Source organism: Rhipicephalus sanguineus, chromosome 10 (genome assembly GCF_013339695.2).
Source record: "Rhipicephalus sanguineus isolate Rsan-2018 chromosome 10, BIME_Rsan_1.4, whole genome shotgun sequence".
NCBI lineage: Eukaryota > Metazoa > Arthropoda > Arachnida > Ixodida > Ixodidae > Rhipicephalus > Rhipicephalus sanguineus.
In genome coordinates this window covers 111756499-111774670 of record NC_051185.1, presented here as the reverse complement: position 1 = coordinate 111774670, position 18172 = coordinate 111756499, and the positions used below count along the sequence as shown (strand labels likewise).

The following is an 18172-nucleotide window of genomic DNA, read 5'->3' as shown; positions in this document are numbered from 1 at the left end:
GTCTGCTTTGCCGTGCGGCGCTCAACGCATTTGCTAGTTCAGACCGGGGCGCTACACGTGAGCAGGAGACGGCCAACGTGGCCCTGTGGCTCGCTAAACCTGAACCCGCGGTGGTCCTCGACTCCGGTGAGTATCGAGGCTACCACACTGGTATCCCCTTGCTGCCTTCAAAAAGACAAGGCCACTTCTCGACACATTGACTCCAGCCAATAAATAAATCTCACTTAGTGCTTGGTCCGCGTCGCCTCTTTTTGTCCGCTCGTTTCTTTTTCCCGCGCCTTAAATCTTCTTGTGCAATGGAGTACCAACTCGGCCTAACTTTCACGTTAATGAAACGTTTCATAGTCTTGTTTTCGTATTTTGGCTACATTGGTTCTCTAAAATTTCCCCGAAATTGAAATGTTAATCCTCTGGCGCCCTCACATGACAATGCACTTCGTTTTCACTTATAAATAAGTATACCACACACCATCAAAAACTACTACGACGTCACGGCGAAGGAGCTTCATCTAGGCCCAGTTGCCAATTCTGCTTTTTTTTTTCGCGCCTATTCGGCCCACGAAGCGTCTTCTCGTGACCAGAGCGGTGATATTGGTATTGTCAAAGAGTAGTATACCAATACGATAAAAATTGGCATCTTTTTCTTTACAGTGTAGAGTCGCTTTAAGCCTTTGCTTTCTTGTAGCGCTATCATGTATCGCCTTTAGTTGGACAAGGACGGGAATACGGCTGCATTAGCCACTGTGATTACCAGAAAGTTTAGATACAAGCAAGCGCGAAATGAAAATTCCCAGTAAACAAGTGGCGCATCACAATTGATTGTTTACGTGTTTGCCTCAGAGTGATCGAGTTATTAAATTGTAGTGATTGTGCTATTCCTGTCGTTTTTACATTAGTTGAAATTAATATTTGTTTTCTCTCTTTGATTCCCATAGTCTCACTGTAGGTTTCAATGACTCTTTGCAGTAAAGGCTCCTTCAATTACTCGCGCAAAACACACAGGGTCAAGAAGAGACTTAAGAGGACAGGCGCAAACTAATAACTCCTCGTAAGTCTCTTCTTGTCCCTGTGTGTTTTGCGCGAGTAAATGAAGGATGAATTTGTTCCAACTAGGCCGAATCGCAGTTTCGCTTCAGTAAAGGCTCACATGTGCGCCTCCTGTATACTGCCATACCCCAATGCGTTTTTTTATTTTTATTTAACTTTTCTGTGTGGCGGGTCCAGTGAAGCTGCGAAACGTAGCCAATCTATCGCATTGCACCTCGAAATTTTCGAAGATGCACGTTCGTGCACCTGCCATGCGCTTAAATTCACTCAACTGCGTGGTGTTTCGTGGCACAATTTATGTTCACCAGCGGCTGTGTCCCATAGAGCGCGGGCTGCGGCCCGTAACGCGAAGGTCCTCAACCAAAGTCGCAGCGAAGCAGGGGTCGAAAGTTGGACTGCAGCGGGGCGTCGGTCGGTCACCGCAGCGTCGTCGCTGCCTATTCTTGGCCCATGCGCTGCTTCCACTCGCTCTCGAAGCCACCGAGCTCTTCGTACGCGATGTTGACCAGATGCTCGCTCTTCTCCTCCTCGCCCGTGAACTCGTTGCGACTCTTCTCGCTCAGATGAGACCTGCCACGTAAACAAAGTGTGTCTTGTGATCATCGTCATCACCATAATAAAATTGGGCCAGCTACGCATCTGTGGTGCGAAGACCGAGGAAACAGGAGCTGGTGGCCTTCCCCTCCTCCTCATCCTCACTTTCCTCTCCCTCCCCCTGGCTATGCTGTAGTATACATGGGAATAGTTTGAAATCTGAGCAAGTGTGCGGTGTCAATGAAAATGCATTTTTTTTCAACTTTGCCTGCTGTAACGCCTCGAGGCAAAGCGGTGGTATGTAAGAATATAAAGAATAAAGAGAAAGTGTTGTAGTTTTGAAATGCTCAGTGATTTGTAATGCGCATGCCCTAGGTCACGTGCTTCAGTGTATATATATGTGACGCTTCTCTTTTTCTAATAAACCAGTTGAAAGTTGCGCAGTGTGTGTCCTGTCTCTTCCCTCTCCGCGTCTTCAAAGCGTACCCAAATCGCCGACACGCAAAATATACACATTCACGTTTTATTCGTGCTTTTTTTTACCATGTAATCTACATATTTTTGTGAGAAATTTACGTGCGTGTGCGTGCGTGTTTGTGCGTGCATGTGTGTGTGTGCGTGCGTGTAACCTTCTGTGAAATAATAAATTTTTCTAAACACAGAAAATCTTTTGTTTGGCTCAGACCGGGACAGCTTATTGCTCTGCCGTAATAGAGTGCATATAGTACTCTAAAGCGCTCCCAATTTCTTCTGAACACAGTAGCTATTCTTATTTACCGAAAATCTTGCAGAACTAACTGTTTGCAATGCTTGCAAGTTTGTTTTGTATGCGCAAGAAGAAATAACATTTAAGTAAATATGGAAATGTAGAAAAAATTAGAGCAAAACATAAAGCGAGAGAACTAGCTCAGTCTAAAACTAACAAAGCATTGCATGCAGCGGATATTGCAAACGCGAAAACCACGAAACAAACTTGTGGGTGGATATTTTAACGACGCTTTGTCAACCATTTGTCAACCAATAATCTTTCTTCAATTTTCGCATGCATTACACGGCTACCAGGGTTGCGAGGTCTAAAACCTTAAAGATAGCCAGAAAATTGAGAAAACTAGTCAGAAAGTAGGAAACTTGAGCCAAAGAAAGCCAAAGTAGCCAAAGTAGCCACGCGCGTTTGGAAACAACCTAAACATTTTAATTTAAATGACTAAATGCAAAATCCTTTCGGTGGAAATGTTAATAAGCAGACCACAAACCATTCAAAATCAAACTTGCTGAGATGAAAGCATAAATTGCTGACTTTAGCAATAATTCTGTGCGGCATGACGAAGTTTCTTGCGCTGTTGCAAGAAACTTCACGCGTCTTGCATATTTTCTTAAACGGACAAGATGACGACAATAACGATGAGTGTGCTCAAAGTCGCAGTTGCTGGGATGGAAGCATCAGCTGTAGTCACTTTCGCAAAAACTCATTCGCCTATGACGACTCGAAGGCGACATTTTCTTCTCAGTCGATGTGTTGAATCTCCCTTGCGCCCCTCCGAAAGCTCTCTGCACCTAACGTGCCTGCCTGCACTGCATCCGTCATCGGGCCACCTTTGACCAAGCTGCGATGTCGTGTGATGCCCCGGCAGCAGTGTTGTACACGTTCCTCTAAAAGAGGAAGGACAGCTCGTTCCTCGTTCCTCTCCGACCTTGGAACGAGTTCCCGTTACAAGTTCCTTTAATGCGAAAGGAACTCGTTCCAGTTACATTTCAAAAATTAGAACGTGTCGTTACATTAGCGTTACATTTGCAATTTTATTCAAAATGTAGTGCTGTATGATCATGAGGCGAACTAAAGTGTAAATTGAAAGCTCTCATCAAGCTACATATATTTTACCAATTATACATCACCGGCAGCAGGTTATATATAGATGAAAGAAATCTAAAGAAACGCACCTAGACGAATTTTTTTATAGACCACCGGTACTACAGACATAGCTAACCACAATTTTCGTGCTTGTCTATTACAAGTGCAACACCTGTGGCACTTTACACGTCAGTCTTGAAATGCGCAGTCAGCACACTGCGCTTCAGATATTCAAGTAGAAATTTCCACACAGTCCAATATAATTAAGTTTCTTGCTCAGGAAACCACATCCAAAAGAACAATACATAGACGTTTAATGAGTGTTGATTCAGTATTGCAGTCTAGTGGAAAAAAACGTTCAGGATAGATATTCGCAGCTTAGTAAAGTCCCTTGTTCGCACTCATCAAGAGTTGCATCTCGATGTCTGTGTGAGTAACTCAGGGGACGAATTGCAACTCATGATTACTAAATTGGGCAAGGAAAGCAGAGCGGTAGATCTGAAAATAACACGGAGAAAACTAAAGTAATGCACAACAGTCTCGGAAGAGAACAGCGGTTTGCGATAGGTAGCGAGGCTTAAGTTGTAAAGGAATACGTCTACTTAAAACAGGTAGTGATCACGAAGCCGAACCATGAGAATGAACTAGAAGAATAAAAATGGGATGGAGCACATTTGGCAAGCATTCTCAAATCATGAATGGTAGTTTACCACTATCTCTCAAGAGGAAGGTATGTAACAGCTGCATCTTACCAGTACTTACCAACGGAGCAGAAACCTGGAGGCTTACGAAGAGTGCTAAACTGAAATTGAGGACTACGCAGCGGGCAGTGGAAAGGAAAATGATTGGTGTAACCTTAAGGGACAAGAAGAGAGCAGACTGGGTCATGGAACACACCGGTGTTAAGGACATCTTAGTCGAAATCAAGAAGAAGAAATGGACATGGGCAGGGCATTTAGCGCGTAGGCATGATAACCGCTGGTCATTAGGAGCAACTGACTGGATTCCAAGAGAAGGCAAGCGCGCAAGGGTGAGAAAGGAAGTTAGGTGGGCAGATGAGATTAAGAATTTTGAGGGTATAATGTGGCAGCAGCAAGCACAGGACCGGTTGATTGGCGGAACATGGGAGAGGCCTTTGCCCTGCAGTGGACGTAGTCAGGTTGGTGATGATGATGACGACGATGATGATGGTGATGGTATCTGAGAGCCGAACCTGTTTTCTCGTCAGCACTTCATTGGCAATGTTGAAGAGCCGCTCCATCAAGCGCTTGAGGGTATACTGCCGTGTTGTATACAAGCAGGAACAAAGTCAACCGAAGTCGGCGAGGGCAGGTTCAGCGGGCGCAACAAGAATGTAGCGCTGGATGTACGCGTATCATTTATTGCATGACAGACGTTATCGGTACGGCGGCTGTCGAAATAAACTACAATAAAAATTATAGACCGATAGACACGGGGATAACTCGCATGTTGAAGGAATGCCTGCCCAAACGCAAACATAGAAGGCACCGGACAGGCGCCACTGCGGCACCTGCGTCCCCTGCGCTTTGGTCCCCTTCACCGCTATCCACGCAACCGGGTGACAGAAGACATCTTTCCCGCGCACCCGGCGGACGCCTTATTAAAGTGAAAGGCGAGCTGTAGATCCTTGTGCCTCACACTGTAACCCATCCGACCTGTTCTGCATAATGTGCTGCCTGCGTGCGCCTGTTCAATGCCGAGGAACGTTTACAGAAGGAACGCCGTTCCTTCTGCCGTTCCTACGTAAATGTAACGAGTTACCGTTACAGTTCCACCGATCCTCAATGAAACGGTGGCGTTCCCCCGTCCCTCCAAAAAGAATAAACTGGTTCCGGGAACGTCGTTCCTTGGAACGCCGTTCCGTAAAACAGTGCCCGGCAGTAACTGCGTACTTTGAACGTCCGGGAGCGGCCATGCCCGCCCTATTTGACAAGGGTAATAAAATGGGGCATGCCTTTGTGGGAACAGGCAGACAGATGTCGATGCTGAGACCACGAAAGATATATTTCGTCTGGAACCATGGGCGTCGGCAGGGGGGTGCGAAAGGGGCACTTGCACCCTCCAAGCCACACCAGCTTCCCCCCTCCTGTCCCGCCCCCGCCTTCTCCAGCGCGATGCAACATGGGTTTCACCTCCCCCCCTCAAGACAAAATCCTAGCGACGCACATGTCTGGAACCACTTTACACAGACGCGAACAAGAACTCGCGCGACCGCCTCGTGCTGGTAGCTTCGTCGTCGTCTTTTAAAGACGATAGTCTTTCTTGGGGAACTTTGGTCTGCAGAAATTTTGGTCTGTCTGTCTTTCTGTTTGTCGGCACGTCCTTCAATTCAGCCACCCGGCCAAAGTTGAACCACTTGCCCAAGGGCCAGCCATCTTGAACGGCTTACTAGGTTCATACTTGTGTACATTGTTGATCAAAAAGCAAACATTACTCATATCTGAGGCGCAACATCTCTAGGTAAGTGTTAGGTGGTGTGTTCCTTTAATAGAAAATACATAGACACGTAATTCTAGAGACACTAGTTTCTTAAGCTGCGCTGAAAATGCGACTGCGCTGAAACTTGCCTTCATCCGTGCCCTCTGCGCGAGCTCATTGTTGTGTTTCGGTTTCGCTTCAGTATTGCACTGTACGAATGCCATGGGGCGCCGCTCTGGCATTCCTGTTTTAAAAACCCAGGCGACGTGTAAATAAAAGAGTGTGTGGAGAGTACTCGAGTGCAGACGTTTCTTCTGCTTCGGCGCTTCGCGCCAAACCGCGTGTTCTGGCTGGCTGGCGTCCCCGCCGGTCGCGTTGGTCACCGCCGGTCTTCGCCTGCCGCTGCGCCGGGACTACCAGCCCGCAACACAGCACTCATGCTTCCCGACGTATTGCCAGATGGCGTCCATATCTCACGAAGCGCCTCTTCTATCGTCATTAGACGACATTTGCAGCGAAGCACGCAGATACGCGGTCATTTTTTCTGGTCGGATTCTTGTAGCCCGCGCTAGTGCGCTACACCTTTGTACGTCCTGTGTCCTCACGATTCAGTCCGCGATAAAGAGCACGCAGGTCGTTTCGCTCGCTAACGCCAGCGTTCTGTTGAGCAACGCCAAGTCGGATACCGAAGGCGTCGGCTGCTTGCCTTACTTCGTATAACATTCCGATTTGTCGCCATCGCATTCATTGTTTCGAGCTTGCAGCGAAACTGCGACATTTAATATATACGATCGCTAGTGCGCTTCTTAGCTGCTTGCTGCGGTCAGAACAGCGCCAGCACACTCGGTGCTGTGCCTAAAAACCAACCAACTCGGTGCAGTATAGCTTCCACGGCGCGTCGTGTGTGCTGAATGTCAAACGATTTTTGGCATGCCTAAATAACCGCGATAACCAAATGCAAGCACGCGTAGTCTCATGACGAGGTCGCGAGTATCGCTACTGGTCGGACATCCCAGGTTGGCCACGATCAGCCAAGAGGTGAGGTCGAGGGTGAGAACTATGCGCAGAAAATGAGCCCAGGAAGAGCAGGAGTTCAGTGCCATGGGCGTCGGCAGGATTTTGCCGTGGGGGTGTCAAACCCGTGTTGCATCGCGACTGGGGGAGCCCTGGTGCAGCTGGTGTATGGGGCAAGTGCTGCTCTGGCTTGAGGGGGGCAAGTGCACCCCCCTGCCGACGCAACGGATAGCGCCTGTCTGTGGGCAAGGTGAGGCAGAGCCTGAGATTCGGCACAAACGCTACCTCATGATGGTTTTTATGTCCAAATCCCAACTCGCCCAAAAGTCAACTCTTTTAAAGGTAATAGAGAGTTTTAGCCCGCTCGTCGAAATGTCTCGGCTGAGATATCCCGTTAGCAACTTGTCAGGGGTCGCGCGCGCCGCGTCTTATACAGGAACACGGCCGCTGGATGGAAGCGCACAAGCGGCCGTGACAGGGATCGGCAGACAGCTAATACCTTTGTACATGTTGCGCTCTCACTGCTCGACTTGCGATGAAGTGACAGACAGCACGAAGGTCGCGTCGCTCGCTGCAGCAGCCTCGTTTCCTTACGGCAGCGTTTTGTCGAGTTACGCAAGGTCGCTTGCTAAAAGAGTGAGCCTCGCTTCGCCTTATTTCATTGATTCGCCCTTGCCGCGGAACTGACTTCATCACTGGAATCGTCACGTGGTTTCTAGAAATGCTGGCGTCATGAGTAACACGAGTGCACGGGTTGAACTACATAGAACCAAAAATGCATTAAAGAAAGCTCAACCCAGTTCCACGAAGCGAAATCTGAAGAAACAGCAAAGCTGTGGTCGTTCCTTGTGTGTTTTTCTGTGTTTTGCCGTGATTCTCGGTGTTTTCTGTTTTTTTTTCTTCTGTGGTTCTCGGTGTTTTTTTTTTTTCTGGGACGGGGGGGGGGGGATGTTCAACCACCCCTTATGTATGTTCGTGCATGCGTTTGTGTGAGTCGTGTACATGTGAAAAATTGAGAAATTTAGGGGGGGGGGGGAGTTTCACCCTCCTGGCTACGTCAATGATTCAAAGTTTCGCGCTGCAAATAAGGGCAGTTGCTGTCGTACGCATGCGCATACCTGTCCCCGATGTGACGGCCGACACTGAGCTGCCGAATCCCGCTGCGGCTGTCCTCGTACGTGTTGATAGTTGCCCCGGCGCCGTTGGACATCTCGTGCAAGAACGCCGTGGTTCGTACAACCTGCGTGCGTGGAAGCGTTCTATAAGGTTGCTTTGGGCGTACGTACGTACCATACGTGCTTCCGGACACTCTTTTTCTGCCTGTTGGCGTCACGTAGCACGTGACGCCAACAGGCAGAAAAAGAGTGTGCCACACTCACCGCCATGGCTGCGATCGGCGCTGACTAACACTCCTAGGTTTAAATCCACATATATACCCCACAAAGTGGACGGGAGGATGACCGCCACCGTAAGTGGTAGAGCATTGGACGCGTTATTCGAAGGTCGCAGGTTCGGTCCCTGCCGGCGGCAAGTTATCTTTTCGTCCACTTTACTTTCTTCACATTTATATTCTAATTACTACAAATAACAACCCCCTTTACTTTCCTTGGCATTGTTGTCTGTTAGTCTATCAGGTTGTCGTAACTAACGAAAATTCGAGCTCTCAATTTCTCGTAATAAGGCGAGAGAGCAAGACTCGGGGAGCTCAGTTCGCGGCCACCAAGATACGACTGTGACGTGGCTATGAGAGATGCCGTATAGTGGAGGGCTCCAGGCTAATTTTCACCACCTGGGGCTCTCGCAGTGACGTCGTAGACATTACACGGACCTTTAGCATCTGGCCTCCGTCGAAATGCGGTGATCGAAACCGCGTCTTTTGAGTCAACAGCTGTGTTGGTTGTATGCCTCTTTTTTTTTCGCTATCGCGATGCTTCGACTGTAGTATAGGTGACTTCGCGTTGGCTTCGATGACTATTTATATGGTAACCTTGTTATGGTTGCATTCCAGCAGCGCAATGAATTCCGCGTTCGGGTTATTCAGGCTCAAGATGCATGCAGCTGCTTCTGTCTCCATGACAGCTAATTCTACATCATGAGCGTTTCGACTCGCTGCGTCCTTTTACTCGGAATGACTCAGAACTGTCGCCGTGGTGCGGTAGTTTAATCATATATTGTTTATTGTCATTCTAGGAAACGTACTGTAGAGGTGTCGCAATTGAAATCTTGACCAACACAAATGAGGCTTTTACTTCGAACTACATGGTTAGGGGGTCCGAGAGGCGGAAAGGGATCCTATCGTGCCAGAGGGCCGTAGGAGATACAGCAGCTTCATAAAAGTACAATTACATGCTGAAAGATCGCTAATGCGAATACACATCGAGTAAAAAATAGAAACAATGCATAGGAACGCGACAATTTACATTAGAAAGCTGCGTCATAAGAAATGCGCTGCTAAACAACAGCGACTGTTCTTGGAGTTTGTGTAACCTTGCCGAAATGCTGACGACCCTTAATAGTTCTGCCTATTGCACGAACAAAAGCTACGAAAACATCTCAAATACTCTGCTGCAAAGTAGCGTGACCAGCCGAATATGCCGAGCCGAGAAGCACGCACCTCTGGGTGTCTGGCGGTGCTCCTGTGTTGCACCACGGACCGCGTGCCCTTCTCCGAGATGCAGGTCACCGCCGTCTTGGTACTGCACGAGCTCTCCACCTGCACATTCGTTTCGTCTACTCATGAATGGCGATCCTGGTCTGACAAATATGGGGAACTGCCAACAATGTATGTGGAGACGTGGATCATAGAGTTCCTCACAATAATACTTAGAGGAAAAACTGGCGAATGTCTTAAAGGGCGCTGTGCCGTCAAGGGAATTCGTAACGTATTGAATTGTACAGCGCAGAATACACGACGAAAGACGAGGAAGCACATAAGGACGGCGCTGACTCTCATCTGAAGGTTTATTGCATGCGCTACAGGCGTGAACTTGTACCCGCATATAAGTAAAAGAATGACGGCATATTAAGGGCATGACTGTATATCTGTTTGCGAGGCTTGTGTTGACTGGCGTCGAGCGAGGCTTGGGCTAAAAAGTGGATGCGACTGCGCAAAATAAATAAACATCATTATGAAGAAAACACCAAAATTATAGATATGCCCAGACTGGCCACATTGGGGAGGGGTAACTTGCCATAATAAAACATGTTCTGCCTGACGTCCGCTTTGTACGTGTATTCTTAGTCGGTGTCAATCCAACCCATCCAGCGCGGTCCGGAGCGCTACGGAATCACGCATAACCCAGCGGGCCATACGGGCTGTATAGTGCCGCTCGCACCTTGCTCTTAATGGTGATGGACTGCCGGAGGCGGTGGTCACCGCTGCGGCACACTGTCGCGCTGCCCTGCATCCGGGAGTCCGGCGGGTCCCCGCTGGCGGGTGACTTGGCACGCTGCGCCAGCCGGACGCCCGCCGACGTGCACTCCTTCGCGCCGCTCATGGCCGACCAATTTGGGCTGCCGCGTAAACTCCGGCCCGAGCTCTGCCGGCTACAGTGCGGCTGGTTTTGTTTAGTTTTGTCGCCTAATGGAGGCTGGCTCATACCCACGAGGGGGATTGGCCACACTGTCGATTATAAAGGGAAATGTAAACTCTATGAAACATCAAAAAAGAGAGAAGAATGAAACGCGATGTAAGTAAAAAGTGAAAGAGGTAAGCAATTCAAAAAGTCGTAGGATAAAGATTGATGGTTTTGTTTGGTTACCTTCTGCTGATGTCACATATCCACTACGCGACTCTGTCGATATTGATGAGAAATGGTAGATCAGGGAATGTCCCTTGAACCAACGTTTCGGCAAGAGGACCCTCGCCTGACGAAGGCAAGTCCGCTGCAACCCACAACTCAAACGCACAAATCCACTTACGTGTTTCCACTATGATGGTCAAAGGCGCAAAGTGTAGAGAAACGCGTGGCTTGTGCTCGATATCTGCAGACGCACCAGGATAATATTTTGTATCAGCGCCGCGGAACTTCTACAACGAGGGGGACTTAAAAGCTATTCTGTTAAAGGGACACTAAAGAAAATCAATGAATTCAGTTTCATTGATAAATCATTCTATGAAAACCATAGGCACGGAGGGGAGGGGGGGAGGTCTCAGAGGACAATGCACTTCATTTTTATCGGTCAAGAGCTCCTATTAGACAGCGTCAGCAGGAATGGGAACTTCAAGGTCGTGGGCACCTGCATTTCCTTTTTTGCGCGTTTTCTTGCTTACCAAGCATCTCCTCGCGAGAGGACCGGCACTTTTGGTATCGTGAAAGGTTAATTTACTAATACAATAAAAATTGTATTAGACAGGTGACTGAAAACACAGTTTACAGTCACTTGTCTGAAAACAGTGTTCCGGTGCGAGAAGCGGAAAATGCGCATTTGGCGTTGTTCGCCCGATCTGAACATGCATTGCAGCCATCTGTCGATGTCACAGTGCGGCTTTCTGCGTCCTCTGCTGCTATTAAGGTGGACCTAATGAGCAAAACTCCAACATGGGCTACGACATTCTAACGCAGGTGCGCAGATGGCACGAAGGACAAAGAGAACTGGTTGCGCACTACTTGTCTCTTTGTCGTTAGTCCTTCGTGCCTTTAGAGGGACCAAATTATTTGTTCGTCCATCAGAGTAAAATAAGAAACACATGCTCTCAGTTCAAAACTACAGACAGCGTTTTTTTAGCACGGAGCTGTTACGCTTTTCGTTATGCCGTGTGTCGACACCATAAAGCTATCATCATCATGAACGGGCACGTGCTGTCTTCGTTCTGTTCTTCATCTTCTGCTTCGCTCCCAGAACACGTGCGCCAATTTGTCCGGCGTGGGATGAAATGGAAACGTGGGGCACCTACAAGTGGCGCAACAGTGCACCGTGTGCTAGAGTTACTGTATATGCTACCTTTAAGTAGCAGAGTTGCGCATAGGTCTGGCTAGTAACCACAGCTATGCGGTGAAGTCGCACTCCGTTTTTGCAGGCGACATGCCTACCGTGTTGCCGATTAACATGTCTGGTGTATCGATACCGCCTATAAACATTGACTGTCGATGACTAGCGTTAATAGAGGTCGCTGAGCGGCGGCGTCGAAAAATACAGAAATTGGCCCGAGCGTCAGCTTCTCCGCAAAGCATGGTTGCTAGCGGCGTTTGGAAGACAGATAACTCTGCTACCTAGAGGTAGCATATACAGTAACTCTACCGTGTGCCAGCGCACCGCCAGCGCCACGATGGTGACTTCAGTTTTCACCTGCGTGGTACGAATTGTCGTCTCCCCGTCTGCTACGCACACGTTGTACGCATATCGGTAGGCAAAAAATGTCGAGCTCACTCAGACTCACTTAAGAAATATATTTTGCGCTGAGGGCTCACTCAGACATAGACTCACCAAAATATTACTCAGCTGCACTCACGCAGACTCAGACTCCCGGCTTGATCTGAGCCTGATTGAGTCTGAGTCGACTCATGAGTGCGATAGCGTATAATTAGGTTTTTCGACCATGCCGTCACTGCCCTTTAACACACATATATATATATATATATATATATATATATATATATATATATATATATATATATATATATATATATATATATATATATATCATAATCGGTGCTCTACGTGGCGCTTTTGATCTCGTACCTTGAAATACGAGTTATGTGTGGCTGCAATCCTGTAAGGACATTTTTATTGAAAGACACGACTCACACGAGATATTTTCATCAAGAACTTCCCGTAAAAGAGCATGGGGGGAGAGGGGACATCAAGGCAACCCCCCTTACCCCCCCCCCCCCCCCCAGTGGAATAGGCAAAAAAAATATTTCTTGGGGGCGGGGGGCTTGATCCGACGTGGGGTCCGGGCAGGTAAGTGTGGTCGAGTGTCATTTTTTGCTCTGTATCCCATGGCAGAAAAACATCTCGGGGGGCGGGGGGGGGGGGTGAGGGGGGCACAGGCCCGGTGTGCCACCGTCTGGCTACGCCGCTGCCCCCACTCCCGCCTCAGTAACGCATGCCTCTCATCAATAAGTACTGAACTCGCGTATGGCCCGTTGAAGTATGTGCGAGTAGACGCAGGGTATAAACGTGCGCCGACATCAGGCTGATATTAAGTCCGTATGTAAGCGCGTGTGCGACAAGTGTGATAAAACGGGTAGGAATTCAGAAAGTTAATAGTGCAGGACTTTTTGGGGCCTCAAAGAAAGAGAAAGAACGTAAATTATACCTAAGCAGTCATGTTTTAGACGCGACAGGAGAAAGCACGGACCTATCACAGTGTATTAAAATGGCAATATGCGCGACAGGCCATCTTAAACCTGCAAGCATACACCATCGTGGTTTGTATACATTATTTTTTATCGTTTTGCCTGCATATTAACGAGTAAACGATGACGTTTGCGTTCATCGTGTGCTGTAGCGTGATCTTAAAAGTCTTGGACAACTTAAAAAACGGCAGGAAGTGGAAGATGGAAGCTGCGATGAAAAAATCCGTAAAACAGGGGGTGGATTCTCGAGCCAACGTTTCGACAAGTGGACTTGTCTTCTTCAAGGCTGGAGGTTCCAGCCTTGAAGAATGACATCAGCAATAACATTTCATCTACAGTTCGATTATTCGCAGATGACTGCGTAATTTATAGACGAATAACTACCACCTCTGATAGTGACGCTTTGCAATCTGACCTTGCGAAAATTGCAGATTGGTGTGAACAGTGGCAAATGGAGATAAATACTTCGAAAACTAAGGCTGTAGCCTTCACTAGAGCGTCTAATCCTAAGCTTACTCATTATTTGATAAGTGACACAGTCATTGCGCGTGCGCATACAATAAAATACTTGGGAGTTCATTTATCTTCTAACATTTCATGGAGTGACCACATCGAAGCAATCTGTAGCAGTGCATGCAAAACCCTTGGTTTTATCAGGCGTAACCTTTACTTGGCAAACAAGTCTACTAAATTATTGGCCTATGCGACGTTGGTTCGCGCAAAACTAGAATATGCATCTTTTATTTGGAACCCGCACCAGTCTTATCTCATCAACAAACTCGAAGCAATTCAAAATAAAGCAACCCGCTTCATTACCAAAGATTATTCACGAACATCAAGCATAACTAACCTAAAAAAATCTCTGAATCTAAGCACCCTAGAGAATAGAAGAATCATAGCACTTCTATCTCATTTCCACAAACTTTATCACTCATCATCGTCGTTCCGCGCACGCCACATCACGGCCGCCCATCGTATCTTTCCGCGCCTGGATCACCCCTTTAAAGTACAACCCGTTTTTGCTCGAACAAACTTCTTAAGTAAATCCCCCCTCTTTCTCGCAATATATCACTGGAACAAGCTACCTGCCGACGTCGTTTCTTCTCAAAATCATGAAGATTTCATGAATAAACTTAAAAGTTATTTTAATGAAAGTTAATATTGTTCTTGTGCATATCTGTTTTGTTGTACTTGTTGTCGTTGTTCTTTGTACGCGGAATTTCAATGAACGGGAATTATCCTTTCTTTGCATCCTTTTGTTGTTTTGAACACTGCGAAAATTTTCCTTAGAGTTTTTGTTGTCCTGTTCTTTTCTTTTTGTTTCTTTTTAGTAGTACTTTCTTTATTTTCTCCACGTAGCATCTCTGTTCTGTTAAGTAATAATCTCTACATATGTATAGCGTATGTGCATATTTATATATATTTGTATCAATCGTTTGTATTTGTTATTCAATTTGTACACTGTAATTTTAACAGCTTTATTGTGTTATAACTCCCCTATGTAATGCCTACCCAGGCCTTTAGGGTACTTGAATAAAAAAAAGACAAGTCCACTTGTCGAAACGTTGGCTTGGACAACTTAGTGCGATAGGCGCAAGAAAAACGTGCGATCGCCGAACCGTGTTGCAATTAGTGATGCCGTATAGCAGTCGCGCGAAGTTTTCTTTCCTGTTGTTTAGTTCCGTTTCTGGACGTTACTCGGGCTGCGTGAGTGGCTGAATAATTCTGTTACGTGCCACCTTTGCATGTGATATCTTAGCTGTCCCGTGGCACTATGAATGGCGTGAGGTGCGGCTTCTCTTGCACGCGCAGTGCTGTCACGGGGCAAAGGCAGTTTGGGTGGAGTAAATGTTAAAATTCGTAGTCCCCAATGGGGGGGGGTGCCACACATCCGGGGCTTGTTGCTTACTGTTCCTGTTTAAGGACCGGGGCAGCACAGTTCATTGAAATAGAGTATGCCATCGGAAAAAGAGCAGGATCATACGAGGGATACAGACAGACAGAAAAACATTAAAGTCTGTTTGGACCCCGAGTATCTGGACCACCGCGTGGTCCACGCCTACATGGCCATGCCTCTTTTTGTAATGACATTGGCAGCCTTAGTCACCACAGAAAGCTGCAATGTTGGGTCCGCAGACGAGAGCAGGACCTCCGAGCGTGAGATGCCCGGCTGTCCTTGCGGGGGAGGATCCGCATGGCAGCCGCAAAGGATATGGGAAAGTGTGCCGTGAGGTTTGCCGCATATAGGGAACATACAGGGGAAGTCACCACAGTAGTGGGACAGCAGCTGAGGGGAAGACAGAGTGCGGGTCTGGAAACGTCTCGATAGGATTTATTGGGAGCGGGTAAGGGGTTTGGAGGAGGGTAAGTCCGACGGTTCAAACGGGGTATTGGCGTGAGCTCTACGAAAGTGCGGAAGAAGCTGGATCCGTGAATGGCTTTCCGCGGACGAAATGCAAACTCGAGGTCACTTTGCCAGCTGCCACGTGGTTCCGTCAGCACTGTAAAAGCATCAGCTAACTTGCATGGAGCGTAAGTTCACAGCGAACTAGCTACAGCATGTACTTCATAAACATGCTCGGGATCACTTGCTTCACACGTCGTCCGCTGCGAATCTTGCGTTCCCGCTGGCCTCTAAAGCAGTGTCGCGCTGGAAAGCTGGAAAAAGTCCATTCCAGGTGTGCAGTTCTCATAGCTATAAGCATAGTCTACGACGCAGTACTCCATATTGCCGCGAACAGTGCCTTCTGGTTTGTTATTTTGTTTATTTAGTTGCCAGCGTCTGGCAGCCGGAGTCATACCCAGGAATTCGGGACATCGCTTTTAGTTCACCTTTTTTCACACCACGTGGCGTACGGACCTTCAACGTTCAAAATTCGCGCGATGACGCTTGCCGTAGTCGCGCGAATTGAGAAAACCACAATACATAAAAAAAAGCAGGACGACGATATCCGCTACAAGCAGCGAGCGCGAACCTAAATCGACGACTGATAACCGCAGCGCATGCAACGAGCGGCCGGTTGGGCTGCTCGACCGTGAATCAGCAGTTCTGTTGCGATGAAAGGAGGCTTACATGTCGCATGGCTGCGCTTGATAACGACGAACTCTCGAAAGAGCGTGCTGCCCTTCTTCTCATCCCCTGCCTCTTCAATATATTTCGTCCGATTATATTGCTGTTGGCTCCCGCGGGTTTCTTAAATGTTTTAAAGCAAGAACGTCCTTTAGCGCTGCTGTTTTTGTAGTGTGAAAAAAGCTAACTTCCAGAAAATAATACATGCTTGTGAGGCGGTGATGACGATCGCGGGTTTCAAAATGTGTAAACAGACGCTTGCCGTCCCTAATTTCAGTTGGCCTCAATTTATTAATTCAGTATTTCGCGTTTTTACAAGACGCCTTGCCGCGTTATATTCGCTGCCCACAGACATTTTTCTTTAAAGCTCAATTACCAGCAGAGGTAAAGCAACATTACCTTTGCATGCACAATATTGTTCAATGATCATCTTAAAAAGAATCATTTTAATAAAGTCACCTTAGTTTCAACAGCACCCCTAACAAGCTCTCACGGCTATGCGCCCGTGTGTCTGAGAAAAACAATAAGGGCGCCTGTGACATACAGCATGTAAAACCGTATTGCCCATGCGTAGTTGGGGTGGTTTACGAAATACCCGTCAGTTGTGGTAGCACATACATCGGCCACACTGGTCGATGTTTAAATATCCGATTAATGGAACATGAAGCCTCCCTTAACAATGTATCTGGTTAACACTTGCCTTGGCACTGAAAGTCCTGCGCATGCGCGCCCCGGTTTTTCGAAAGCAGGGTGTTTGGGAAAATTCGAAACCAGGTGGCCAGAGAATTGTTGGAGGCTTTTTGCATAAATAGGAAGGGTGCCCAATGTGTTAGTGTGCCTTCCTTGAATCTATATCGCAACGAATTGCACTTTTTAGACAAGTCTTGATAACTCAAAGTAGGTTGTCATTCTGTTACCGTGATTGTCAATGTGACTCGCCCATGCGCGTGAAGCTACCTGGAATGCAATGTTCTTTCCAATAAAACAGTTGTTAGTTTGGCACCAGTCCTGTCATTTCTTGTCCTCGTTCCTTTGTGCCTCCAAATTTTTGTCAGACCATGCACCAACTAGCTCAAGAACGCATTTTAGTCGATAACTAAAGACACCGGAAAGCACCGACTTCATTATGCTCATGACATGCTACCCAGGCCGCGTTGTCCTCTCCGCTAAGTGTTGGTGAAAGAGGGATGAGACAGATTAGACTGATATAAGGTATCGTGAAACCCGCCTTCTTGTTTGACTGCCTATGCTGATCTGCAACCCTTCAGGGTGGTCTAGTGAATAAGGTGCTCGACTGCTGACCCGCAGGTCGCGGGATCGAATACCGGCCGCGGCGGCCATATTTTCGATGGAGACAAAAACGTTAGAGGCCCGTGTACTTAGATTTCGGTGTATGTTAAAGAACCCCAGGTGGTCGAAATTTCCGGAGCCCTCCACTACGGCGTCTCTCATAATCATATCGGGGTTTTGGCACGCTAAACCCCAACAATTATTATTATTACGTTATGTTGCTCTGTAGAATTGCAGGAGGTCGCGGCTTGAAACCCGGTTCTTGCAGCCAGTTTTATTCTGGACAAAATAGCTTGTTTCTATTTTTACATGGTAAAGTTCGTTAAAAAGTCTCTCGTCAGGACCCATTTAATATTTTCATTACGAGTTGAAATCTTTTGCTTATGTTCGCAAGTGACGTGGAAGGTTCTCGAAAAGCCGTTTTATGTTTATTCTCTGTGTAGTGCCTTTGTTTACCGATAGACAACGTGGCACCTCACGAGGCGATGTTTCTCAAATAGTGGATTACACTGAAAGTTGTTGAAGGCAAGCTGAGCAACCTTCCACGAATATCTTTCTTATTTTTAGTCAAGCAGTTCACTGTTGAGCGTGAAAAAGCGCGTCGAGAGGGGACAGAAAACGAAAAGA

General features: G+C 47.4%; 1 protein-coding gene across 1 annotated transcript; it reads right to left on the bottom strand.

Annotated features, from left to right (window-relative positions):
* Positions 1 to 1484: 1484 nt before the first annotated feature.
* LOC119406659 (myeloid leukemia factor 2) lies at positions 1485 to 10380 on the bottom strand. The gene is made up of 4 exons (XM_037673390.2): positions 10219 to 10380; positions 9498 to 9596; positions 8002 to 8123; positions 1485 to 1617 (listed from the first exon to the last, which is right to left on the bottom strand). The coding sequence occupies exons 1-4, from the start codon at positions 10378 to 10380 to the stop codon at positions 1485 to 1487; spliced, it is 516 nt and encodes a 171-aa protein (XP_037529318.1).
* Positions 10381 to 18172: the final 7792 nt, after the last annotated feature.

Excerpts from the sequence above, each read along its gene's own strand:
- LOC119406659 (XM_037673390.2), bottom strand. The coding sequence starts at position 10,380 with ATGAGCGGCGCGAAGGAGTGCACGTCGGCGGGCGTCCGGCTGGCGCAG. Across the intron at positions 9,597-10,218 it reads CCATCACCATTAAGAGCAAG|GTGGAGAGCTCGTGCAGTAC; the intron begins GTGCGAGCGGCA and ends ACGAATGTGCAG. Across the intron at positions 8,124-9,497 it reads GCACCGCCAGACACCCAGAG|GTTGTACGAACCACGGCGTT; the intron begins GTGCGTGCTTCT and ends CCACGCACGCAG.